Source organism: Muntiacus reevesi, chromosome 3 (genome assembly GCF_963930625.1).
Source record: "Muntiacus reevesi chromosome 3, mMunRee1.1, whole genome shotgun sequence".
Lineage (NCBI taxonomy): Eukaryota > Metazoa > Chordata > Mammalia > Artiodactyla > Cervidae > Muntiacus > Muntiacus reevesi.
The window spans coordinates 254,057,620-254,084,668 of record NC_089251.1 but is presented as its reverse complement, the minus strand read 5'-3'; the positions used below and the strand labels follow the sequence as shown (position 1 = coordinate 254,084,668).

Here is a 27,049-nt window from a genome sequence, read left to right as displayed (position 1 = left end):
CATGAAAGACACAGAGGAATACCAGATTAAAGTTATTTGACAATACTGCCCAATGGTGGACAGAAGTCACCATTTTGGATATAAAATCTTGTAAGCCAGGATTTTGCTATTTTGATGTCACATCATCAAAGTAGAGTTTTATGTGTTTTTCAGACCAATGGTTAAAAATGCAGTTCTGTATATTTAAGTTCATGTATTCTCTCATTAGGACTTAGAGGAAAAAAACTCTACACATTTATAAGATTTCAAATGTTTTCCATTTAATAAATGATTTATTTGTACTAGTCCTTTGTAGTCAATCTTCATATTCACATTTTTATTTCAACAACAATCATCTCAGACACACCTTCTAACAAAACTGACTTAAAATATTACGACAGGAAACTATGCCTTCAGGAGCATGTTTATTGTGTTTGAGATGATACATCAGGTGCTCTCTGAGCTACAAAGGGTAAAAGGAAATCCTCTCGTTACAAACTGACAAAGGTAAAAGGTAAAACATTTTTCACAACAGCATGAACCACATACTCAGAAATAGATCTGGGTTTAATACAAATGACATAATTCCTAATCATCTACGGCTACTTTTATAACTTCATACAGATAATGAATTAGGCTAAAATGCACTATAATATTTGGTAGACTTCAGGACCAGTATCCTTAGTACATCACAAAATACATTTTGATATCCCAAAGAAGCAAGACTTGCAAGTAGGCGTTTTAAACAGAACTAATCTACAGCTACAAAGTTCTACTCTTGATAGCATTTACCTTTTTGGGGAGTCTCCCAGTCTCCAAAGGATAAAAGCAGAGAGTAGAATCAGTATAACATATACACAGAAGTCCGTATTGTAAAGGCTATAAAGATTTGCAGCACAGTGGGAAGATGCCTTCCGCTCCTTCACACTGCATACAAATTATGTGAATTATGTGGCGTATCGCTTGGTCCACTGTCTGGCTATCCTGTCATGTTCTGCTCTGTTCGTCAAATACTGAGTGGCTATGCTTCCAACCAGAGGGTCCGCTGGAAAAGTGGAAAGAACATTAGAAGGTGTTACACAGTGTCTCAACTGTTCAGTTCTAGCAGTCTGGAGCTGAAATGATTCTTCAGCAGCATCTTGATATATAATGACTAATTTCTCAAAAAGAAAAATGCTTAAAGTAACATAATCATCTTTACATTTTAACACTCAAATTAGAAAAGCCTCTTTAAAAATAGATATAATAAAGCTTTTAAAATGTGTATATCTTTAATATATAAAACTATTTTTCACCCTTAGCATTTTACTGAAAAGTGTGCCAGTATTTGTCTTACTTAAAAATTAATTTTTCCAAATGCAGATCCTATGATGCAAGGCTTTTCAGAATGAAATATTTCTTTCATTCTGTACAATAATATGATTTAAATCATCATCCTTACCTCCATTTGAAAACTTACTTGCCATTTTGTTTTAAATAATATTCTGAGCGGGAAACTGAATCTGAGACGTAAATTTTATTTTGCGCTTCTTTTTCAAGGTCCAATATGTACATGTGGTACAAAATTTGAAGCACATCAAACAACAGCCAGTAAAATGTAAAAAAGCTCTCTTCCTTTCTGCCTCCAACTATTCAGAACTTTCTCTTCCTGGCAAACGATTTACACTGTTTATAGCATCTTTACCCAGAGACATTATATATATTTATAAGCATTTAGAATATTATTTTTTTGACTATTTTTCAGTGCCATGCTTTTTTAGCTTAATGTATCTTCGAGAGTTTTCTCCATTAATTCACATAGAGCCAACCCTTTAAGCTACATCCTCTATTAATGGACATGTGGATTGTTTACAATCTTTTGCTTTAATAAATAACGCCACAATGAATATCCTTCTACACATCCCTATACTATCTATCTATCTATGGTACATGTACAACTGCTGGGTCTAAGATAACAGTAATAGCCTTTGGTGGTTGATTAAATATTTAGGAAAAAATAAGTCAATTTCTTTACAAAATGACTACTTAGTAAGATATCACATGCGAAATCCCACGCCTAAACATTACTTTTTCAAGTCAGCTACCCACATGAAAGATTGTATGTGGCAGTTAAGCATTTCTTAAAAGTTAAACACTAATGACTTTATCCCCGAGTTTTAATAATCCTAATCTAACTCTCTCATCAGTTATCATTTTAATACCTACTATTACCACATCTAATCAAACTAACCCTAGTCCAAACAGAAGGGAGAACAAGAAGCCCTTCCCTGCTGAGCGGCTGACGGCACTCACGCACATGACAGCGCAGAGGCGCAGAGGCGGCGGGCGCGCTGTCAGAGGCATTCCTCTCCTCAGGAGGGTCCGTACAACTCCGTGATTCAGAGAACAGGGGGTCACCAAGGACCGGGAGAAAATGATCACAGGGCAGCATGCCATTAACAAGCCAGAGGAAGTTACTGTGAGACTTCTGGTCTATTCTAACCGAAATGGCACTGATAAGCTTCTCAAAAACTGTTTCTTGCTGATCTTTCTACCAATAGCATTTACTTCTCAAATTCACCTTAAGCCTTAAGCTAACTGAGAAAAATGCACCGATTTTTGGAGCCTCACTGAATGTGTTAATAAAAATCTACTTACCAGGGTTGCAGTCTGTCAAAAGAGAACAGATTGACAGCAAAACCTTTGAAATAGTCAAAGCAGGACTCCAGTTGTCTTTAAGGATGTCCAGGCAGATGACTCCCTGACTATTGATGTTGCAGTGATAGATTCTGGTGCGGAAAGTAACCTAAGGGCAGCGATTAAAATCAGATAAGCTTTATTACCAACCAAAACTCTCACTAGCAAAAATGAAGTGCAACATATTACAGATCATAGCAAACAGCATATAACTGAAGAGCTAATCAAACACTAGCTTTAGTAACAACAAAATTAAATGATTTTACTTAATTCAGTTGCGGGAAATTTTGTTTTTATCCAGTATAAGCAGGAACTACATTGCTTTTAAAACAAAGTGAGGTGCAGAATTGTTTAAATAAATGATACAGGAATTCAATATATGTATGTGTGGGCATGTACACATATATCCCTGCTTAAAAATAGGAAATGAGGGAGAATAGAAACGTTTTGGTGCCAAAGGTGAGAGAAAGTAGTGAAGAATTTTTTAAACATAAAACTAAAGTTACATTAGTTAGTAAACAAAGGCCATCAACTCAACTAATCTCTCACCATGTGTCAAAAAATACTGCAGAAAGTTGGTGAAATCACCAGTGTTTCTATTTCTCAGACTTTAGTTTCCCCCAAATGGCTCACTGTCTTGTTAGAATAAGACAGTCAAACAAAACAAGTAAGGTCTTAAACTACTGAATAAAGGAAACCATTATATCCTTGAAATATGTGGGAAAAAAGAGAATAAATCATAGAAACAAATACTGGCAAATTTCAAAACACTCACAAACACAAATTCAGTGGTTAATTTTTAATTTGGAACTGCAAAATAGAAAAGATAGTTCCCAAACCCTTGGAACTGGTAAGGTACTGTGATCTCCGAAGTGGAGTCTGGGAAGAAAATGGTTAAAGCCCTCAAATGTGTATTTCTGATGAGGACGCATAGTTAAAAACAAGAACGCAACCGTTGGTGTAGTGGGGAAAGAGGAGGAAAAGACTACAGTAGTACCCATTTTATCCACACTTTTACCCTTCACGGTTCCAGTTTTAGACCCCTCAGGTCAACTGGGATCCAAAGATATTAAATGCAAAAGTTCAGAAACAAACAATTTATAAGTTTTAAACTGCACTGTTTTGAGTAGCATGATGAAATCTTGCACCGTCCTGCCCTGCCTGGGTGTCCAGCATAATCCTGCCCAGTCACAGGCTACTAAGTAGCATCCTGGTTATCAGCTCAACTGCTGCAGTACTGCACTGCTTGCGTTCAAGTCACCCTTACTTTATTTCTCAACTGCCCCAAAGCCCAAGAGCAGTGATGCTGGCAATTCAGATCTGGAAAGAGAAGCCATCAAGTTCTTGTGTTGAGTAGCAAGATGAAAGTTTTCAATGTAATAAGGGCAGGAAAACAAATTCTACTCTGAGGTTGCTAAGATCTATGGTAAGAATGATACTTCTATCCATGAAGTTGCAAAAAAAAAAAAAGCAGGGGAGGAGCAGGGGGAACTTGTGCTGGTTTTGCTGTTGGCCCTCAAGTCGCAAAAGCTACAGCCACAAGTGCTTAGTTACAACTTTCTATTTGTACCAGATATTTTGAGAGGGACCACAATCTCGTAACATTTATTATCATATATTGCTATAATTTTATAATTAGTTATTGTTATTTTCTTACTGTGCCTAATTTATAAATTAAATTTTATCATAGGTATTATCTGGGATTTCAGGCACCCACTGAGGGCTTTGGAATTCTGCTTCTGAGGATAAGAAGAAACTACTTATATAATTCTAGAAGTGTTCCAACACAGTACATGCTAGTTACACAGAACTCCTAAAATGTGGCTGGTAAGAAATAGATGGGCTAAAAGTATAAAATACACACTAGATTTCAAAGGGAGAAGGCAATGGCACCCCACTCCAGTACACTTTGCCTGGAAAATCCCATGGACGGAGGAGCCTGGTGGGCTGCTGTCCCTGGGGTCACTAAGAGTCAGACACGACTGAGCGACTTCCCTTTCACTTTTCACTTTCATGCATTGGAGGACACGGCAACCCACTCCAGTGTTCTTGCCTGGAGAATCCCAGGAACAGGGGAGCCTGGTGGGCTGCCGTCTATGGGGTCGTGCAGAGTCAGACTCGACTGAAGCAACTTAGCAGCAGCAGCAGATCTCAAAGACTCAATACCAAACAGAGAATGTAAAATAGGGCATTCATGATAATTCTACTGATTTCATATTGAAATGACAGTATTTTTAGACATGCTGGATTAAGTAAAATATTATTAAAATTACTTCACTGTTTCTACCAAATATTACACATGTAACTTGCATTATATTTCTATTGGCTCTGCTCTAGAATATGGGAATAATGTATGTTCGTATCACTGATAGCTGACTACTCAATAGAGAGCTTATACAACATGATTAATATTTTGAATACTTCCAGCTTTTAAACCAATGAACAGAAAAAAATTAAATTTCTATTATTCTTCCAGAAGTTCAACACTTTATCTGAACTTCAAAAATAAGCAGAACTGTAGAGAAGCAATTATACCTAAACCAAGACAACAGCAGAAGTTTTATTCTTTTTCTCCTGTCCAACTATAGATCTGAAGAATGCTTCAAAATACTATACAAGACATCTTAGGGAAGAGGAAGGAATCAACATTAAAGGGTTAGAAAATAAAAATATTGAGACTTTAGCAAAAAAATTAACATGCTAAGTTAATAAACACTGTATTAACCAAAACAATGATGACAAATCATATATACGTAACTATGATAGTGAATTTCTATTTTCATTAAAAGATGCTAAGAAAAATGTGTTTTCCTTTAACAAATTTTCCCTCATGTATAAAAACAATTTCATAAAAACTAAATCTTTTTCTGCTAATTTTTCTACCATGTTAAAACCAATTTCCAATATGAAAAATGAGGCAAGTAGAAATAAGCATTACTATAGATACAGTCATGAGTTATTTTGCTAAGGTTTTGCTTTCCTGTATCATACGGGAAACTTAAGAACTTAAGGCAAACTAAATAGTTAATGATATGCTGGAATTTAACATGTGTCATTCTGAGTATGAAAACAATCTTCAGTTTTATTAACATGAGGGTTTTGTCCTTTCTTTGACTGATCTAGCAAGAGATACTCGACATACTGGAGCACGTTATGTAAAACAATCAGTTAAAAATCTGAGATGTTGATGGGACCACTTAGTAAGCACTCAGAAAGTGACAGCTACAGTTGTGAGCAAATACCTGTAGGTGATAAGGAACCCTGGTATCTGCAATTTGAGGTAACTACCACTAGGTGGAACTGTTGTAACCTTATTCAATGAGAGAATTTTTTAAAAAATTTATTTTTACACACACACGTAACACGCAGGCATGTGAGCATAGGCTCTAAATCACTATACATATTTTAAATAATGGAGGGAATGAACGTAAGGAACTACACTGAAAAGAAAAACATTTCATGAAATCTGGCTTAACATTTCTCTACAACATCCTGTAAGTCTAACTAGAGCATAATTAAACTCAATATTGATGGTAAAAACTGCTGGCTTGACCATTTTATAGGGAGAAGTCAGAGGAAGAAGCCAGTCAAGTAACTGCTGTGTTTAAGACTTTAAAAATAACTGTCAGTCATTACAAGACACAACTCAACCCTTTTCGCCGTTACCCAGAGAATTCATGCTTAGCCTCTCATTCTCTCATAATTCTCACTCGGCCTCCCTCTTTCTCATTAACGCATCATACTTACAGTGGGCACAGAAAAAATATATTAAAGTGTTAGTTCCCTCTTCTTTGCTATAGGTTTTTAGTTTTTGCTCGTCTATGAAGGTAGGGTATTCAGCAAAAAATTCAAGATACCTAACTCTTATTTCTGGAAGCTGTCAAATTTACCTTTTATCCCAATAGATTTCTTAAGTAAGGTTCATATGATATTTTCTCTCATACCATAATTTATTTGCTTATTGATATGCAAAGTGGCATACCTTTATTTACATTCAACACACTCTCCACTGATTGTATGTATACAAAGTTATTTGTAAAACACAGAAGTCAATTACTACCACATTTTAAAAATCATTGGTTACAAGAGTTTCCACATAATCCATGAAAAACAGTAACTTCATCCACATATTAACTCTTATGATAACTGATTCTGGAAAAGAGTAAGTATTAAAGAATGTAATTCTAGGTTCTTACCTTTGGTGGCTTAAATGGATAATCGGATGAAAATGTGATATCCAGAAAAAACACACCACCTTCATATACAGAACCTGGTGGACCAAGTATAGTCGATCTCCATTCATAAATGTTATCTCCTTTAGGCCCAGCACTATTTAAAAAAAATTAAAAATCAATGTGTGTATCTGTGATCTATGAATGTCAGCATCTTAAACCAATTAAGTATCAAAGGTAAATTAGCAACTTAGAACAGTACGAGATAAATAGAAATAAGCCTCAACCAACTTGTGCAGGGAGGTGTGAATAAACATATTTGGAAATAGTTCTAACATACAGAAAAATCACAAGAACGAAGAAACTTTATCCAGAATCCCATTTTGCTCATTTGCTTTAGTCAACTCCTTTTCTCTTTCTCCATCTCCCCCTTCTAAAATACACACACACAATGCTTTTTTTCTAAGCCATTTGAGAGTTGAATGTATCATAGTCCTTTCCTCATAAATATTTCAGTATCATTTCCTAAAACAACCTAATACAACTACAACATAGCTACAACTTCAATAAAAGTAAAATCTGTACAATACCTACAATCTGCAAAATAATGTCAACTGACCCAATTATGCCTCTAAAAAACCTCAATCTTCCCCCAGACACAGGATCCCAGTCATGAGATCGGCCATCTGTGCCCAGCGTCTTTAGTCTCCTTTAACATAGGACCTTGCAGCCTTCCTTTGCCTACTACAACACTCAGCATTTTTGAAGAATACAGTTCTTGTTTTAATAGAATGCTCATCACCTTGAACTTGTCTGGTGTCTCCTTAGGGTTATATGCAGGTAGTACCTTCCTGGCTAGAAGAGAACACAGGTGATGCTGTGTTCTTCTCAGGGCGTCATATCCGGAGGCACACTGGGGATGTTAGTTTTCATTACCCGGATCAAGTACTGTGCGACTGCAACCAAGCAGCTGTCTTTGGAAACTCAGTGTGTGTGTGTGCTCAGTTGCTTCAGGCATGTCCGACTCTTTGTGACCCCGCGGACCACAGGCTGCAAGGCTCCTCTGTTCATGGGAGTTTTCCCAGCAAGGATACTGGAGTGGATTGCCATGCTCTCCTCTAGGCAATCTTTCTGACCCAGGGATCGAACTCGTGTCTCCTGCATTGCAGGCGGATTTTTTACTGCTTGAACCAACCGGAGGGAACCCTAACACCGTGCAAATACCCAACTCTTTATCAGCACTTCTACCCTAGATTTAACATCGACTTGTGATTCCTGACTAAGGTGAACTTTACTATGATAGTGATAAAATCACAATTTTCCAGTGTCAGCATTTCCTTTGCATTTACCAGGTGGTGCTTGAACCCTCTCTTCTCCTATCTGTATGAACATGTGTATTATGGGTGAGGTCTCAAGGATTCCTATCTTTTTTCCTAATGATTTAGAATTCTTACTGCATTTAATTATTTTGATGCTCAAATCATCCCAGATTTGGCCAATGAGAACATGTTCAAAATGACCCCTGTATCCTATAGCCACCATCATTGTGGGGGAAGCATTTTCTTACTTTAGCATTACAGTATGTTCCAGGCTCCCATCCTTGGAATCTGCTACTTCTTTAAGGAGCCCTGATTCCCTTTAGTGCGAATGTATCTCAAGGTCTGAGTGCTAGGTGGTGCGAAATCCCAAGTACATTACATTGTGCTCAACACCATCATTTCATTTATAAACTATAATGACAGATAATTCAAATAAAATCTAAACTCACAGTACTTTCCAAATTTACCTTACAGACTTCTATTTTTCCTCTAACCTTATAGACTAACTTAACTTTCTGCACTAAAGTATATATAATGCTTTTCTTCTTTTAGTGACCATCAGTTTAGAAATTAATCTGCATGTTTGATTTAAAATAAGTGCAAACCAACATTGATAAAGCAATGACATTAGGACATTCAAACATACATTAAAAGATCTGACCAAATCTTAATTCTGTAAAACATACACTGTAGACTGTAAACATTAAGTAAGCAATGCTATCAATAATCACTCTGAAAACAGTTCATACAGAAAGGGTGTAGAAAACTTGATGATACAATCAGAATGTTTATAGTATGTTTCAAAAGCCTATTTTAAAGGTAGATATACATGAACTATAAAACCTTACTATTATGGCCTATTTACAGAAAATATATTTTTGAAAAATATTATTTTCTAAGTTTGAAGTATGCACGACAACTGAAACTAATTACAGTAATGGCTCATTGTTCAGTAATCATTTGAGAATCAGGTACACCCCCCAAGGGAATTTTCACTTTAACTAAAAAGATACAAAATGAAGTACCAGTTTTGTTTATAAAAAGAAGACAGTTTAACCTGATTCAATGACATTTCCTTTTCTAAGTTAATTTTTCCCTTGATGACTCAAAGGAATCATTATAAAACCATAGTGTGAGCCTTTTACAGGATAGCTGCTTTACTAAGCTGCTTCTAAACCATACAAGTTCTCCACACACTGACGACAATAATGACAATGATAAAAGCAGCAGCTAAGGTTTACTTCATAAGAAGCCAAGCATGTGTCAAAGCACCACAGTACACATCTCTCTGAATTCTCCTTACAAATCTATAAAACATCCTATTATTATAGCAGTATATTTTAGATGAGGAAACTGAAGTTCAGAGAGTTAAGTAACTTTCCATATATCCCACAGCTACAAAATATTCTAAAAGAATTTGGACGAAATCTGAATAAATCTCTATTGACTTCAATGGTTTTGCTACATGTATATTTCTTCTTATAATTTCTGTGCAACTATGTGTAATTTAATCTTCAGTCAAATTTCACAAATATTTGGGGAGCAATGTAAAGAGAACTATTCTCCAAAGAAACTGAATATCCTCAGTGATACTCTTTGGTTTTTGGCAGAATTATGTTATGCTTTAGATGGCTGGGGATTACTATACTTTAGTGATTCACAGAATTTCAGTATGAAAAGGATCTGGGAGACACTCAACCCCTCCTTTTACACTTGAAGAAACCGATTCACAGAAAGTAAGTCATCCATCTCAAATCCTCTCTTCCAGGCGGTGGAAAAGCTGGGACTCCCACAGCAAATTCTTGGTTCTTAAGTTTGCTTTCTTCTCAGTTATGCTATTTCTGCTACAAGACACTAAGGACCTGGTTATGATAGCAGGATATGAAATGTGGTTTTCCCCACTGTCTTGGTGGAGAAGGAAATGGCAGCCCACTCCAGTGTTCTTGCCTGGAGAATCCCAGGACAGAGGAGCCTGGTGGGTTGCTGTCCACAGGGTCGCACAGAATCGGACATGACGGAAGCAACTTAGCATTCACGCATGCATTGACAAGGGAATGGCAACCCACTCCAGTGTTCTTGCCTGGAGAATCCCAGGGATGGAGGGGCCTGGTTGGCTGCCATCTATGGGGTCGCACAGAGTCGGACACGACTGAAGCGACTTAGCAGCAGCAGCCACTGTCTTGGAGTAGACCTAGTAGGCTGCAGCTCATGGTTGTGTTGTAAGAACACCTAGCCTGAGGTGCAGGACTTAAAACAGAATGTGGGTTCGATCCCTGGGTTGGGAAGATACCCTGGAGAATGAAATGGCAACTTACTCCAGCACTGCCCTGAGAACCCCATGGACAAAGGAGCCTGTTGGGCTATAGTCCATTAGGTCACAAAGGGTCGGATACTACTGAAGCGACTTAGCACTGCACAAGGTAAGTTAGGGCTGAAATACAGCCCTTGCTGGCTGCCCTATCTGGAATAAGGGCCTCCTCTCCCTCCTCCTTTCTCATAGAGGTGCCCCCTGCTAACCAAGGTGTGGGTTAGCAGGGAGGTAGATGGGGGTGGGGGGGAAGGTGGCGGGGGTGTGCTGGATATACGACTGACTTCAGTCTAATTCAACCACAACATTTTACAGGCTAGTAGTTGACCTGCCACAGAGGCGTCATAACTGTGTAGAAAGGGGTGCTAAATGCTGGTAATCTCAAGGCAGGTCCTAACGACACCTTTCTACTAGTTCTTAGTCTCTCTTTTACAAAAGAACAACACTCCAATAATTCTATACTCCATCCTGGATCATCAGTTTTTCCCTCTCTGGTGAATCACGCCCACAAGAACACTAAGATTCCTCTTAGTATTTCCTAAGTGCCTTTTCCTCAGTCTTTAAAAGCTAACCTTGATTCATCTACCACTTCCAGCTCTCTTTTCAACTACAGGCTCTTATCCCACTACCACCCCATTGAAACACTCTCATCCCAGGTCACCAATGACCTCATCACTAGATCTAATGCTCATTTCTCAATCTTCATCTTATCTGACAGAGTCAGTCACTTTTTCCTCCTTGGTATTCTTTCTCTGCTTCATTGTACTTACTGGTTTTCCTCCTAACTTTCTTTCCCCTCCTTCTCAATCACTAAATGCCATTATCACTATTGCCATTCCTTATCTCCCTAACTTCTAAATATTGCCAGTCCCTCAGAGCTCAGTCCTTAAACTTCTCCCTTCTACCTACATATACTCTTTTGTTGATCTCCTGCTATTTTATGGCTTCCAAAAGCAACAGTAAGCTCTGAACCCACCAATCTGTATCCCCAGCCTACATTTCTATACTGATTTTCAGGGCTATAAATATAAATGCCTACTAAACTTAGTCTTTACTTTAATATCTAATATTTTGAATCCAATAATTTTGAAAAGTTTAACATGCCCCAAATTAAATCCCTGATCCTGACTCCTCTCACAAGTTTCCCTACTTTGGTCGAAGCTCAGGGCAAACGCCTAGACCTCACCCTTGACAGCACTCATCTCTGTCCCACATCTGTAAATTCCATTGGTTTTATCTTCAAAACATACCTCAAATTCTACTCCTTCTCCCTATCACCTAACCTTGCCTGAAAACAGCAGCATCCTCGGGCAGGTTAACCCAGCAGCCTCCTTGTTTCCCTCTGGGACCCTATCCCCCACCACCGCAGTCCAGACAGGGATAGTAAATCAGATCACATAACTGCGGTCAAAACCCTCCATGATAATACGGCGGCTCACCTTCTTATTCTGTGTTAAAGTTCTACGACCTAAAGGCACTGTATCACTGGCTGCTCTCCTTTTTATCTGCTCCTCTTCTCCTTGTTCAGCTGGCTACACAACCGTCTCTTCAACATACAATGTACATATCCCCCTGGGGGCCCCTGCACCAGTGTCTCTCTGCCTGGAACGCTCTTCCTCAAATACGCACGTGGTTTGCTCTACCACCTTCTTCAGGTCTTTGCTGACTCAAAAACCACCTTCTCAGCGAGGCTTTTCTTGGCCACTCTCATCTAAAAGGTCACACACAGTCTCCACACATTTCATGCTTCTATTTTTCTCCACAGCATCAACCAGTCTCTAACAAGTATTTTATCTATTCCTCTCACTTACTATTTATTGGTCTGTCTCCCACTAGAATATAAACTCCATGAGGCTGCAAGATGTGAACCAGGCTCTTTAACTTACAGTGGGCTGGGCTTTTTATGCCATTAAAAAGCAGATGTATTATAATCATTCAAAGTGACTACAGTGTTAAGAGAGCTGCCCAACGGGAGAGGAAAGGGAGATCTTAGAGCATGTTTAATGGCAGGGGAAAGGGAAAGAAAAAAGGAAAGGAGAAAGTGAAAAAGGAACTTTTTCTTTATACAGCTATCCCCAACTTTTACAAAATTCACTTTATGCCATTCTTATGCCACTTTATGCCTGCTCTTACGAAAGACCTGTCTGCTTTCATCAACCAAAAGAGACCTGAAGAGGATCTCTGTTTTTACAAAAAATAAGGTGAGAGGTGAAAATAGCGACCAGTCTTCACTTGCATTTAACATGGAGGTGGCGCGTCCCGAGCAGTGAGGGCAGCACCAACAGCCTCCTTCCCCAGGACTACTCTCTGCATCTCAGCATCAAGCCTCCTGCATCTCAGCATCAAGCCTCCATGGCTCTGATCTGTGTGTCTGTGGGAATCTGTGCTTTATTCTGATTTTGTGCACTGTGAGCAAGACATGTCCTAAGGTAACTGCTTCTTCACTTGACGTCATTTAGGCTTACCAAAGGTTTCCTAGGAGCACTCTACTTTCAGATAGTGGGGTAAACCTGAATTAACTTCAGAAGAAAAGGTTCATTTACTTAGTAATTTACTGATACAGCAAAAGTAAAATCCATTTCAGTTCTGAGTTGAATTATGCAAAAGCAGAGACAAAATTAACAGGAACTTTGTTTACTGAAATCTCACTATTTGCTAACACCAAAAAGAAAGATGAATTGCTAAATTCCATAACTGAGGACTTAAATTTGTTTAAATACTATTAAGAAAATGAGAATTACTTTTATTTTACTGTTTTTCCCCTTTCCTCTCTTTAAATACCATGTTTCCCATAAGTTATTACATCTTCTACACAAAACAAACAAAAGTAAAAAGCAGGTAGAAAGTTAGGAGAGACAAACTTGCACCTGGGAATTTTCTGTTACCAGCTGTTTTTATTGTTAACGACTGACTTTATTTTAAACATTAGCAGCAGGAAGACTGATCTTTTAAATTCATTTTCTCATCGCTTGAGTATTAATTCAGCAATTACTGTTACTACAAGGGTCATAAACACTAGCCTTTCACAGAACTGGAGTGCCGCATAAGAAGTTTCAAATGCTTAATAATTCAATTTTATACATATCCTTGTTTTAAAAACACAATTCTTTTATCCACACAGCTTTTTAATTCCATACTAAGCCAAATGCAAAGATCTGTACTAAAATCTATATGGTTTCCATCCCTATGGCAATCTTAAAATAAGCTGAATTAAATTCAAGGAGACAAGAACATCAAGAATGACATAAGACGGACATAGCTATGAAAACTAGTATAATGGTGAGCGTTCCATTCTAAACCATTAAACTGCTAAAATAAATATACCTGAGTGTATTAACATTTAAAATTTAAAAATTACTAATACATAGTTCTTACTTAAGCATGGGTTTAATTTTATGTCATCAAGAATGAAAGAGCTTGAACTAAGATAAAGTGAAAGTGAAGTCACTCAGTTGTGTCCGACTCTTTGTGACCCCAGGGACTGTAGCCTACCAGGCTCCTCCGTCCATGGGATTTTCTAGGCAAGAGTACTGGAGTGGGGTGCCATTTCCTTCTCCAGGGGATTTTCCAATCCAGGGATTGAACCCAGGTCTCCCGCATTGCAGGCAGCCGCTTTACCATCTGAGCCACCATGGAAGAGTGAACTAAGATAACATGTTCATATAACCTGAATAGACCTATTTGAGTAGATCTTATCCACCATGACTAAATTTTAAAACACTGAATTAATATCTATTACAAATAAAACCAAAGAAGAACTAAATAAATGGAGAATACTCTATGTTCATGGGTAAGAAAGCTCAATATTGTCAAGATGTCAGTTCTTTCCATCTGCAGATTCAATGCAAATCATCAAAATCCCAGCACATTACTTTATAGATATCAACAAACTGATCATAAAGTTTACATGAGAGACAAAGACCCAGGAACGTCAACACAGTATCAAAGAATGAATATGAATGAGAATGAATGAATGAGAATGAATGAATGAGAATGAAGTCAGAGGACTGACACTATCCAACTTCAAGACTTACTACACAGCAACAGTAATCCAGACACTGGGGGACTGCCGAAAGAACGGACAGATGGGTCAACTGGACAAAAACAGAAGCCAGAAACAGACCCACATAAAGTCGAGTGACCTCTGACAAAGGAATGAAGGTAATACAATGCAGAAGAGATAGTTTTTTCAAAAAATGGGGCTACCAACAACTGGACATCCATATGTTAAAAAAAATAAAATTTGGACACAAACCTTACACCCTTCACAAACATAAACTCAAAATGGATCACAGATCTAATATAAAATGTAGAGACATCATCAGGGAATTCTAAATTAAAACAAGATACCACTACACACCTATGTGAGGGGCCAAAATCCCAAACACTGACAACAACAAATACTGGCGAAGATGTGGTGCGACAGGAACTCCTATTAACTGCTGGTGGGGGTGCAAGATGGTACAGCTCCTTCAGAAGGCAGTCGGACCAATATCTTACAAAACTAAGCATATACCCTTACCACACAATCCAGCAACTGTGCACCTCGGTACGTAATGAGCTGAAAACTTATGTCTGTGCAAAAACCTGCACACGGATGTTTAGAGCAGCTTCATCCATAATGGCCAAAACTCTAAAGCAACCAACATTGCCTTTAGTCAGTGAATGGATAAATAAATTGGGATTAATACATTCAGACGGTAGAACATTATTCAGTGTTCAAAAGAAGTAAGCTATCAAGCCATGAAAAGACATAGAGGAAACTTAAATGCATATTCTCAGTGGAAGAAGCCAATCTGACTCATACATGTTGTATGATTCCAAATATACGACATTCTGGAAAAATCAAAACTGTGGAGTTTGTAACAAGATCAGTGGTGAATAGGGTTTAATGGGAAGGATGGGATGAACAGGCAGAACGGAGGGGACCTTTAAGACAGTGTAACTATTCTGTACTGACTGGGTGTGTGCTCAGTCATGTGTGCTCCATGGACCCCAAGGACCCCCGCCAGGCTTCTCTGTCCATGGAATTTCCCAGGCAAGAACTCTGGAGCAGCCTGTAGCCATCTTCCCAACCCAGGAATCGGACCCGAGGCTCTTGTGTTTCCTGCATGGGCAGGTGAGTGCTATAAAACTAGTGCCTCCAATACATGGTGAACACATGTCATTATACACTTATCCAAACCCACAGTGAACCCAAGAGTGAACCCTAATGTAAACTAGAGATCCTGAGTGATGACAAGGTGTCAAATGTCATCATTAACAAATGAACCGGTGTGTTACGAGACGGTAGTGAGGACGCTGTGTATGTGGGGACAGCAGGTATTGTGGGAACTCTGTACTTTCTACTCAATTTTTGTGCACCTAGAACTGCTCTAAAAATCAAGTTTATTGATTAAAAAAAAACAAATAAAGTTAAGAACAAGTAAACGTTTCCATATTAAAGCAAGTTAGTAACCATTTCTTTAACTGCTGGTTTATGAAAACTTAAGGGATGCATGCCCTCCAAATTTGTTTTAAAATCAGTTAATTTAGAACTTGGATCACATTTTAACCATATTACTACAACTGATATTTTCAATGCTGGCTCATAAGTCAGTTTAAACAATTTCCCCATAACTTTAAATGAAGTACTACATATGTGAAGATCCCAGACTTTTACTAATGAAGACACCAAGAATATCTATTATCCCCTCCAAGTTGTTAAGGCAAACACTTACCACCCTTTCTCCTCCTAGTCCCTTCCACTCCATTGGCTGAAGACTATAGAGTTCTACCTTCCCTGGGACACTGGAAAGTAGTGTGGGGGAGAAGGTAATCTCAGGGATCAATGAGTAACTCACTTTAACAAGGTTATCTATGGCGGTCAGGGCTTTGGGATATTCCCGGCATGTAGAAAAAATTTAATTACACTCAGTACATCAAATGCTAAATAGATACGTATGAAGTAGACCAAGCAACCTTTGCATTGGGGAAAAATGTCCCCAAAGGAAGAGCTGCTGCGGCAACAACAGTAACCATGTACACCGACTAAGCATTTGGATATCACCAACATAGCCGAGGTTCACTACATTAAATGTTGTGTATCTCATTTAAGCCTCACAACAATCCTGTGAGGTAAGAATCCCAGCTCCCCAAATGAGAAAACCAAGGCTCACAGCAGGTAAGCAGCTCTGCCCAAATTCTCCATGGCTAGTATGGAGGCAGACACAATGAGTCCATCTAGACAGAACACAATCTTAACCATACCGTTATATTTCTTTTCAAACTTCAAACATTTGTTTTATAAGTGAACAGGTGCTACTCCTGACTGCTCTGGAAAAAAATCACATTTCTCTTGATGGAAAGTAAGTATGAGTTTACTATTAGGGAGAAATGATGTAAGACAATGGGAGAGGGGAAATGGCTTAGAAAACTAAAATATAGACCTAGCAGTCTGTCAGCAGTTCACAACTATCTTCCCATTCCCCATCCCCAGAAAGTTTGCCTCTTTCTGGTAAATTTAAAGCCTTGGGAAGTCTGCAGCATTGCTTATTAAGCCATACTGTGTCTTGCTGAGTATATGAATTCACTTTGAACCTGAAATATGTGCTTGAGCTTTTGCAAAAGTTTGCACACTTCACCACAGTTGACTCAATGGAGAAAATGGAAACAAAGTCATTCATTTATTCATTAAAGATCTGAGGGTCTTCTATTCTGTGTTGAGCAGTATGCAGAAAACTAAAGATATAAAGGCCACTGCCTTCAGGGAAATTACTGCCTATCTGGGAATATACTGAGTAACCAAATAAACACACACACACACACACACACACACACACACACACACACACACACAAAGGAGCAGAGAATGTGCGGCAAAGGACAAGTATATTTGTTGAGTGACAGAAGGAACACACACACACACACACACACACACACACACACACACACACACAAAGGAGCAGAGAATGTGCGGCAAAGGACAAGTATATTTGTTGAGTGACAGAAGGATGTGACCCAGTTAGGAAGCACAGGGAAGATTCGCAGCGTAACCAGTGTTTGAGATGACGTTTGGAACACTCAGCGGGGGTTAACTAGGAAAAGGTTACAGGGAAGAGCTGGGGAACACGAAACAGCCTATGTAAGTGCCCAGAGGTGTAAGGAGCGCGGTGAGGGGCAGGGCCTGGAAACAAGTCTAGCGCGGTGGATGCAGAGAGAACAGGGGGGAGCGCAGTGAGAGGTGAAGTGAAGCGGGAGCAGGACCCTGCTGAGCTGTATTATATACAGATCCTGACATAAAATTATTTTAAGCAGGGGCAGGGGTGTCATACTACTATTTACATTTTGAAAACATTCCTCATATTGCTGTATGGAAAATGGTCTAGAAGAGAACCAGAAAGGCTATGTCAGTGGACTACTGTGATAATTCAGGTGAAGATGAAGGCAGACTGGACTAAGGTGGTATCAGAGATAAAGAGAAGACAATGGATTTGAGAGAGATTTAGGAAGTAAAAATCAACCAAACGTGTGTTTTTTGGAATACAGGAGGTAAGGGAGAACGAGATATCACGAACAGTTCAGTTTTCTGGATGTACAACGGAGATGCATACAGATACTAGGATAGAGGCGATGGAGAAGAAGATGGCTTTGGACATGCTAGGATTAAGATGCCTTTGAGATACACAAGAAATACACAAGAAATAGATGTATCACAATGTCAAAGCTTTGTCTGTGTTAAACATCTACAACTCAGAGTAGATACAAATTTCTGAGACCTGAGTACACAGGTGGTAACTAAAGTCCTGTAGATGAGAGGATAAACCAGATTATGGGAAAATACAGGGATGAGGAGATGACATTTAGAATGACAAAACCACATATAAATCACATATAGCAGATCATGACAGGTATGTAATAGAGTGACAAAAAAAGTAAATGGGAGCAAAGCAAAAGAGATTAATTACATGAAGAGCTATGGGGGGAAATGTGGCTTTGAAAAGGATGTTAGACTAAAGAAGGCTTCATCTGGTACAGTCATAGAGCAGTAGTAAGTCATAGAATGACTTATTCTTTCTTAAGTAGCATCCTTGCCCCATTCCTTGCACATTATGAAGTCTGGAGCACAGCAAGAGAGAGAGTAACGTCCAAAATTAATTTACATTAATTTGTCCCAAAGTTTAAGCTTTGCCAATATACTGTAAATCTGTATCATTTGTCAATCATATTTAACAGGATCATCTCATTTTAATTTACCATCCTCTACTGTGACTGGGTAAAATACAACTAACAAGTTGATAAATGTGCCAAGTTCTAATCTAGTTTATCATGAAGGTTAAATTAAGCATAGATCTGTCTTTTAGCTTTTCTGTATGTTTTGTTTTAAAGTTTGAGGGCCAAGTATGAACTGTTTGTGCTGTATGCTCCATTTTCATTCAAAATTTTATGAAGCCCACACTGAATTCCTGACCTGCAAAAATCTTTCAAAATTAAATAAATCTATTTCTTGCTTATGTTCTGTTTTATGAAAGATCTTTTTCCTTAGTGGATAACTAATTATAAAGCTTTGTAACATAGGTAGCACATATAGATATAAAACAGTAAGCAAGGTACTTTCAAAATTCAGTGCTAATGGCCCATTCTTGTAACATTTACTGAGCAGCCACTATATGCTGGGCACTGTTAGGTACCGAAAACAGAGTGATGAACAGAAAAGACATGGTCTTTGCCCTCACAGAGGCTGTACAAATACTGCACAAATATCACAAAATTATGAACATGAAACAAAAAGTGAAAGTGAAGTCGCTCAGTCGTGTCCGACTCTTTGCGACACCATGGACTGTAGCTGACCAGGCTCCTCTGTCCATGGGATTTTCCAGGCAAGAGTACTGGAGTGAGTTGCCATTTCCTTCTCCAGGATATCTTCCCGACCCAGGGATTGAACCCAGGTCTCCAGCATCGTAGGCACACGCTTTACCGTCTGAGCTACTGGGGAAGTCTTGAAATATGAAACATGAAATAATGCTGGTTAAATGCAAAGTCACCTACGTAAGCAGGATTTCTCCCAAAAAGAGTACTTAACAAACTAATCCTTTGTTTTATGTTTTGTTTCGTCCTAACACATCTAGAGAATGGACTATATTCCTTTCAGTTAACACTGGTTGACTCAAGTAATAAAGAGAGAGGGAGGGGAGGAACATTGTGGACTAAATCTCCCAGGTGATTTTAATAAGCAACACTTTTTTTTTCATTTATTTTTATTAGTTGGAGGCTAATTACTTTACAATATTGTAGTGGTTTTTGCCATACATTGACATGAATCAGCCCATGGATTTACATGTCTCCCCAAACTGATCCCCCCCACCCATCCCATCCCTCTGGGTCTTACCAGTGCACCAAGCCCGAGCACTTGACTCATGCATCCCACCTGGGCTGGTGATCTGTTTCACCATAGATAATATACATGTTTCGATGATGTTCTCTCGAAACATCCCACCCTCGCCTTCTCCCACAGAGTCCAAAAGTCTGTTCTGTACATCTGTGTCCCTTTTTCTGTCTTGTATACAGGGTTATCGTTACCATCTTTCTAAATTCCATATATATGTGTTAGTATACTGTATTGGTCTTTATCTTTCTGGCTTACTTCACTCTGTGTAATGGGCTCCAGTTGCATCCATCTCATTAGAACTGATTCCAATGAATCCTTTTAACGGCTGAGTAATATTCCATGGTGTATATGTACCACAGCTTCCTTATCCATTCATCTGCTGATGGGCATCTAGGTTGCTTCCATGTCCTGGCTATTATAAACAGTGCTGCGATGAACATTGGGGTGCACGTGTCTCTTTCAGATCTGGTTTCCTCAGTGTGTATGCCCAGAAGTGGGATTGCTGGGTCATATGGCTGTTCTATTTCCAGTTTTTTAAGAAATCTCCACACTGTTTTCCATAGTGGCTGTACTAGTTTCCATTCCCACCAACAGTATAAGAGGGTTCCCTTTTCTCCACACCCTCTCCAGCATTTATTGCTTGTAGACTTTTGGACGGCAGCCATCCTGACTGGTGTTTAATGGTACCTCATTGTGGTTTTGATTTTCATTTCTCTGATATGAGTGATGTTGAGCATCTTTTCATGTGTTTTTTAGCCATCTGTATGTCTTCTTTGGAGAAATGTCTGTTTAGTTCTTTGGCCCATTTTTCGATTGGGTCATTTATTTTTCCGGAATTGAGCTTCAGGAGTTGCTTGTATATTTTTGAGATTAATCCTTTGTTGCTTCGTTTGCTATTATTTTCTCCCATTCTAAGGGCTGTCTTTTCACCTTGCTTATAGTTTCCTTTGTTGTGCAAAAGCTTTTAAGTTTCACTAGGTCCCATTTGTTTATTTTTGCTTTTATTTCCAATATTCTGGGAGGTGGGTCATAGAGGATCCTGCTGTGATTTATGTCAGAGAGGGTTTTGCCTATGTTCTCCTCTAGGAGTTTTATAGTTTCTGGTCTTACATTTAGATCTTTAATCCATTTTGAGTTTATTTTTGTGTATGCTGTTAGAAAGTATTCTGGTTTCATTCTTTTACAAGTGGTTGACCAGCACCACTTGTTAAAGAGGTTGTCCTTTTTCCATTGTATATCCTTGCTTCCTTTATCGAAGATAAGGTGTCCATAGGTATGTGGATTTATCTCTGGGTTTTCTATTCTGCTCCATTGATCCATACTTCTCTCTTTGTGCCAGTACCATACTGTCTTGACGACTGTGGCTTAAGCAACACTCTTAAGAACTACTGAACTCACCGATGGTGTTACTATATCTGAGCCCATGGGCTGCAACCTTGGCTGCCAAGTCGAATCAACCGTGGAGCTTTAAAAATTACTGATCCCCAGGCTGTAGCCCCAAGAGACTTTGACTTATCAGTGTGAAGTGTGGGGTGTGGCCTGAGCTTAAGAGAGATGTAAAAGGTCATCAGGTGATATAAAGTGTAGCCGAAAACATTGAAAAGGACTTGGGGGAGGGGGGGAGCGCTGATATGCAGGAAGAATGGGAAAATACTCAGCTATGACATAATTACCTAGGCTCTGTACGCCTACAGTGCAGACAAATGTTAATAGGCTACAGTATCTTCTTGCCAAAACTCATTATCATCTTGGATTATAGTGAATTTATGAAGGTGATGCTGCTCTGTTGGGCTCAGCCAGGGGCATGATAGCCTCCCTGGACAACTCCTCCATCACCATCTCCAAAAGCTACAATGATAACCAGCAAAATGTGTGCTAGTATAGCTCAGTCGTGTCCAACTCTGCGACCCCATGGACTGTAGCCACCAGGTTCCTCTGTCCATGGGATCTTCCAGGCAAGCAATGTTAGTTGCTCTGTCATGTCTGAACTGCAGCCTGCCAAACTCCTCTCTCCATGGAATTCTCCAGGCAAGAATACTGGAGTGGGTTGCCATTCCCTTCTCCAGGGGATCTTCCCGACCCAGGGATCAAATCTAGGTCTCCTGCATTCCTGGAAGAATTCTTTACCATCTGATTTACCAGGGAAGCCCAACCAGCAGAATGCAACAATTTTTAAAAGTGTGGTCAAATGAGAAACTGTCTCAAAAACATTCTTGCTCATACAACGCACAAGTAATTTTGCCCATACATTTGTCTCTAAAAAGTAAAACGTTTTATGACAGTTTAAGATCCCTCCTCTTCCTGTTCTCTGCTTTCTTACCATTCCCTTCTCCCTGTCTGATTACAAAGCAGAGGTAGATTTATAAGCATCAGGTAGAGCAATCATAGATGGTAAAATAGTATTCTAAATCCTATTTATACTTAGTAATTTCTCAGTTTACCTTGTAACATCTAAAAAATTCCACATAATTTGGGAACACACATTATTAATTATAATGATTATTAAATCTAGAACATTAACCAGTAAGTAACATCACTAGATATTATTAGGACCATCAAGCTATAAAACACTTTTAAAACAGACCTAAATAGTTTAACACCTGTGACTATCATTCAGGGACTTTAGTAATATCATCTAAAAGAATATAAAACAGTAAAAGATTCACTAAAACAACCAAGAATACATTAATCTATGTGACACAGAACAGTTCTACTGGCACAACACTGCATACTGAAGCCAGGTCAGAAATGTGAAATCACAAAAGCAGTTGCTGCACAGTCAGCGAAAACCAAACACTCCTTAGGATAAGACCTGATAGAAACCACGACCTCCTACTGATGGACGCCTGCGTTCTGTCACCTTGAAAGATTCTTTTTTCCCCAACTTCCATCTCTTACTATCTGGATCTACCCTAAAGTCCAGTCTCACATATCCTGCTTTTTGATACACACACACACACACACACACACACACACATATCAAAGATATCATTACACATACACACTCTCTCTCTATATATATATATACACATATATATATATATATATATAGCTTTGAGATAACATTTCACAGAAACTACAAATAGATTGTTTCTAAATCTAGAACTGTAGCACTGTATATTTTGCATTTACTAAACATCATAATTATCTGTCCGACTGTCACCTCAAACTCAACAAGGTCAAAATAATCTTCAAAACAAAACCTGGCCCTTCTAAAGACCAAAAATTATAGTACTTGATAGCAAGTGTGGGAGGAACAGTCATGCTCACACATTACTGACAGGCGGAGAGAGGAGTGAACTTTTAAAAGTTCTTTAGCCACAAGTGTCAAGAGCCATTTGGTCAAGTAATTCCACTTCTAAGAAGCTGTCCTAAGAGAATAAACAGAGATGTGGACAAAGATTTTTGTATAAGGAGGCTCAAAGCAAATTAACAATGAAACTCAAATGTCCAACATAATGGTAACAGTTAAATGATGAGGTTTTCAATGAATTGTAAAATAGTCACTAAAAATCATGATTCTGATGATTATTTACTGACATGGAGAAATGCTCTTAACAGATTAATGTGGAGAAGTGTCACAAAACTGTATGAGTGGTAATCAAAATGTATAAAAAGTTAAGTGTATATATCATATTTTAAATAAGTTAGATGAAAACATTACAAGTCTACAGTGGAATCATAGTTGATTTTTATTATGTGTATTTTTGCTTCTGTGTCTTATCAAATATTCTGTAATAATTATACTTTGATAATCAGAAAATAATGTTATTTTAAGACACAGCACTTTCACTTATCATTTCAGTTACACAGACTTGAGTTTTAAGCTTCCTTCTTCTCCAGGCCACGTATCCAATCATTCAACAAACCCTTTTAAGCAATCGTTCTGATAACACAAGAATGGAAGTAGTAAACTAATTGTACTGGGAAGGTTCAGAAATCCTCTGGAATCCTTGCAAAAATTCCTAACGACTTTGATCATGCCATTTCTCCTACCTCCATGATCATCCCTGCCTCTTTCAATATACTTTATTAGAACTAATTAATAGAAAGGCCTCCCTAATGTTATACTGACTTCTCCCTTTTGAAGTTATTGAATACTCACTGCTGCTTGGTTTTTTGGTTAGGTTACACAGATGGGGGACTGGCTGGAGGAAGAGCAGAGAAGCTTGAAGCCAAGGCAGATAAAAACATTAAACAACTCCTGAAGGCACCAAATGGTAACATGTTACACAATAACAGCCTTGGGTTGACAAGACTGAGTGATGTTCAGTACATATTCTCTGCTTCCTAAAACAGGCGAAAGAACATTAATTTTCAAACATTTGAAAAAACTAAATTATTCTTGAAAACTGGTATGTTAGAACAAAGACATATGACAACTAAATGCACTGTGGTATCCTAGAATGGATCCTGGCATCAAAAAAAAAAAGAGTAATATTGGAAAAAAATTTGAATAAAACCTACAGTTCAGTTATTATCAATCTTTTTAGCTTTGACAGATATTATAGAAGCCTTCACAAATATCTTCTCATTTCCGATTGCTTTTTCTTGCCTAAGAGACAGGCACCTAATAACAGTACTGTCAACAGCTCTAGGGTCTGTCCAGACGAGATGAGGTCCTCTGCCTCACATTCTGATGCTCTCCTGAACTACACTGCCTCACGTTCACGTCTTGGTTGTCATTCCATCGACTGAGTGAAAGCACCAGCCATGGAAAGAATATATAATAAATCTACTATATAGACAGACAAAACCCTATCACAATTTGCACTGTTAATAATCTTTGTGTTTCACGGCACTCACAGAAAACCCTACATCTATTTTAACAACTGGTACTGAGCTATACCAATCACTGATATAAAAGATATTTCATACTAAGCTTCCATTACTGTTCAGTGCCCCTATGAGGAGAGGTAAAGGCCTTTGTCTCAAGTGCTATTAAGCACTCTACAATCTACTTTAAAAAGGAAAAAAAAAATGCCAGTGAATCTTTGAAGCATTACTTTTCACTGTACTTCTTTATAAAGAAAAGGAGATGTGCTGAAGCATCAGAAGGAATCTCTAAGAGTCAACTTATGAAAATCCAAGTCTCCGTGTTCTTCCAAGGTAAAGACTATTTCATTGACTGCACAGTCCAACTCTGTTGATCAATCTAACAATGTGATAGTAAGGAGAATAGTTTTATAAAAATCTCAGAACTGTTTTGTTAAACATTTAATCTATGATTACTCTGAATATTACAGCTGCTGAAAAGTGATTTCCATCAAACTACATATTTTTCCAGTATTTTAACCTATGAACTCAGCGACTGAGCACACATACACACAGAACGCACCGGTGATCACCCACCCTCACCCTTTACACCACACTTGACACTAAATAGAGGCTACAATGTCTTCGAACCATAAAAGTTTAGATGCTACAGCATTTTTATAAGTCCCAAAGCAGCTAGTACAATGCTTTCCACATAACACTTAATAAATGCTTGCTGAGTAAATGTCAAGCATGATAAAAGGCATCATGGCACAAAACTGAGTCTTTACAAAAATATTTTTGTTCTATCCACCAATATTTTATTTTATGAACATCAAAAGTCAAGCACTGTAGACCGTGGTAGAGACAAAAATAAAGAGAGAAATAAAATACCATACATCTAAATTTACAGAATGGTTATATGCCAAACAGCATAATGTGCAAAACTACATCCCATGGAAGGTTCAATGTCCCATGGAAGGATGAAGAAGGATGTATCAACTCTGCTTAACTATGTAGAACAGAAGGCCCTATGCATGCCTGAATATAAGGCAATCCACCATTTTCCTGGTACAAAGAGATAAAAAGATTTTTTCCTTCCAATCTAAAAACATTAATTTTTAGGAAAGTCAAGGAAACTGTTAAATGACCATTTAAAATAATTACTAGCTCACAGATATTTAAATCACCCAATAGGAAATTAATCTGCAAATAATGCTTTTCTTCACTCTCATATTTAGTTAAAATTTCATTCAATTCCTTGACGTCAAGGTCTTCATCATCACCAGAAGCCTTCTCTAGAGCACATGAACTCACTTTTAAGTTTTTGAGATACAGCTCTTCTTGACTGTAAAATTGACATTGCTATCAGAAATTTTATGCTGCCCAAAAGTACCATCTGTACGATCTTAAATGTTTTTCTCATTCAACCTAAAAAAGCATATTCACTATATACTCAATGGAACCATTTATTATATTCTTTCTTAGATGTATTAATCAGCTTTCTTGTGTCGCTAAGTCATGTCCCACTCTTTGAGACCTCATGAACTGCAGCACGCCAGGCTTCCCTGTCTTTCACTATCTCCCGGAGTTTGCACAAACTCATATCCATTGAGTCAGTGATGCCATCCAACCATCTCGTCCTCTGTCACCCCCTTCTCCTCTTGCCCTCAATCTTTCCCAGCATCAGGGTCTTTTCCAATGAGTTGGCTTGTCACATCAGGTGGCCAAAGTATTGGAACTTCAGCTTCAGCACTAGACCTTCCAATGAATATTCAGGGTTGATTTCCTTTAGGATTGGCTGGTTTGACCTTCTTGCTGTCTGTTGAGTTATAATTTATAACACAATTTAGCATTTTGAAGTGGACAACTGGTTAGGTTGCAACATATATATATATATATATATGTGTCCTTGTAATATCACCACAATCACCATAGGAAACATTTCCACCACCCCCAAAAAGTTTCCTCATACTCCTTGCCGTTAATCTCTCCTCACCCTTATCCCCTAAGAACAACTGTTTTACTTTCTGTTGTCAGTTTTTCCTTTTCTAGAATGTTGTATCAGTAGAATAAAGAGTACACAGAGCTTTGTGACTGGGTTCATACATTCAGCACAATCTCTTCAGACTCATTAATGTTTTGGTGTGAATCAATAGTTCATTCTATTATACAGATAAATCACAATTTTTATTCACTCACCCAGTTTGTAGACAATGGGTTGTTTTCAGCTTTTGGCTATTAGGACTAAAACCACTATAAAATTTCAAAGTACATCTCTGTAAAACCGTTTTCATTTTCCTTAGGTAAATGCCAGTAAGTGATACCAGTGGGTATACTCATTTCCTAGAATTGCCCTAACAAAATACCACAAACCGAGTAGCTTAAAACAACTGGAATTTCTTCTCTTCCAGCTCCGGAGGCTGGAGTGTAAAACCAAGGTGTCTGTCGGGCCATGCCCTCTTGCAGCTGC

General features: G+C 38.3%; 1 protein-coding gene across 3 annotated transcripts in view; it reads right to left on the bottom strand.

Moving 5' to 3' along the window:
• Positions 1-389: 389 nt before the first annotated feature.
• UBE2E3 (ubiquitin conjugating enzyme E2 E3) overlaps positions 390-27,049 on the bottom strand; it is a 90,804-nt gene continuing 64,144 nt past the window's right edge. For all 3 annotated transcript variants that reach the window (XM_065931871.1, XM_065931869.1, XM_065931870.1), the window contains exons 4-6: positions 6,852-6,984; positions 2,617-2,764; positions 390-1,024 (exon numbers count right to left, since the gene is read on the bottom strand). In XM_065931871.1, coding sequence (XP_065787943.1) covers positions 927-1,024; positions 2,617-2,764; positions 6,852-6,984 — 379 coding nt within the window. In that variant the 3' untranslated portion in view covers positions 390-926. The remainder of the gene's footprint in view (positions 1,025-2,616; positions 2,765-6,851; positions 6,985-27,049) is intronic.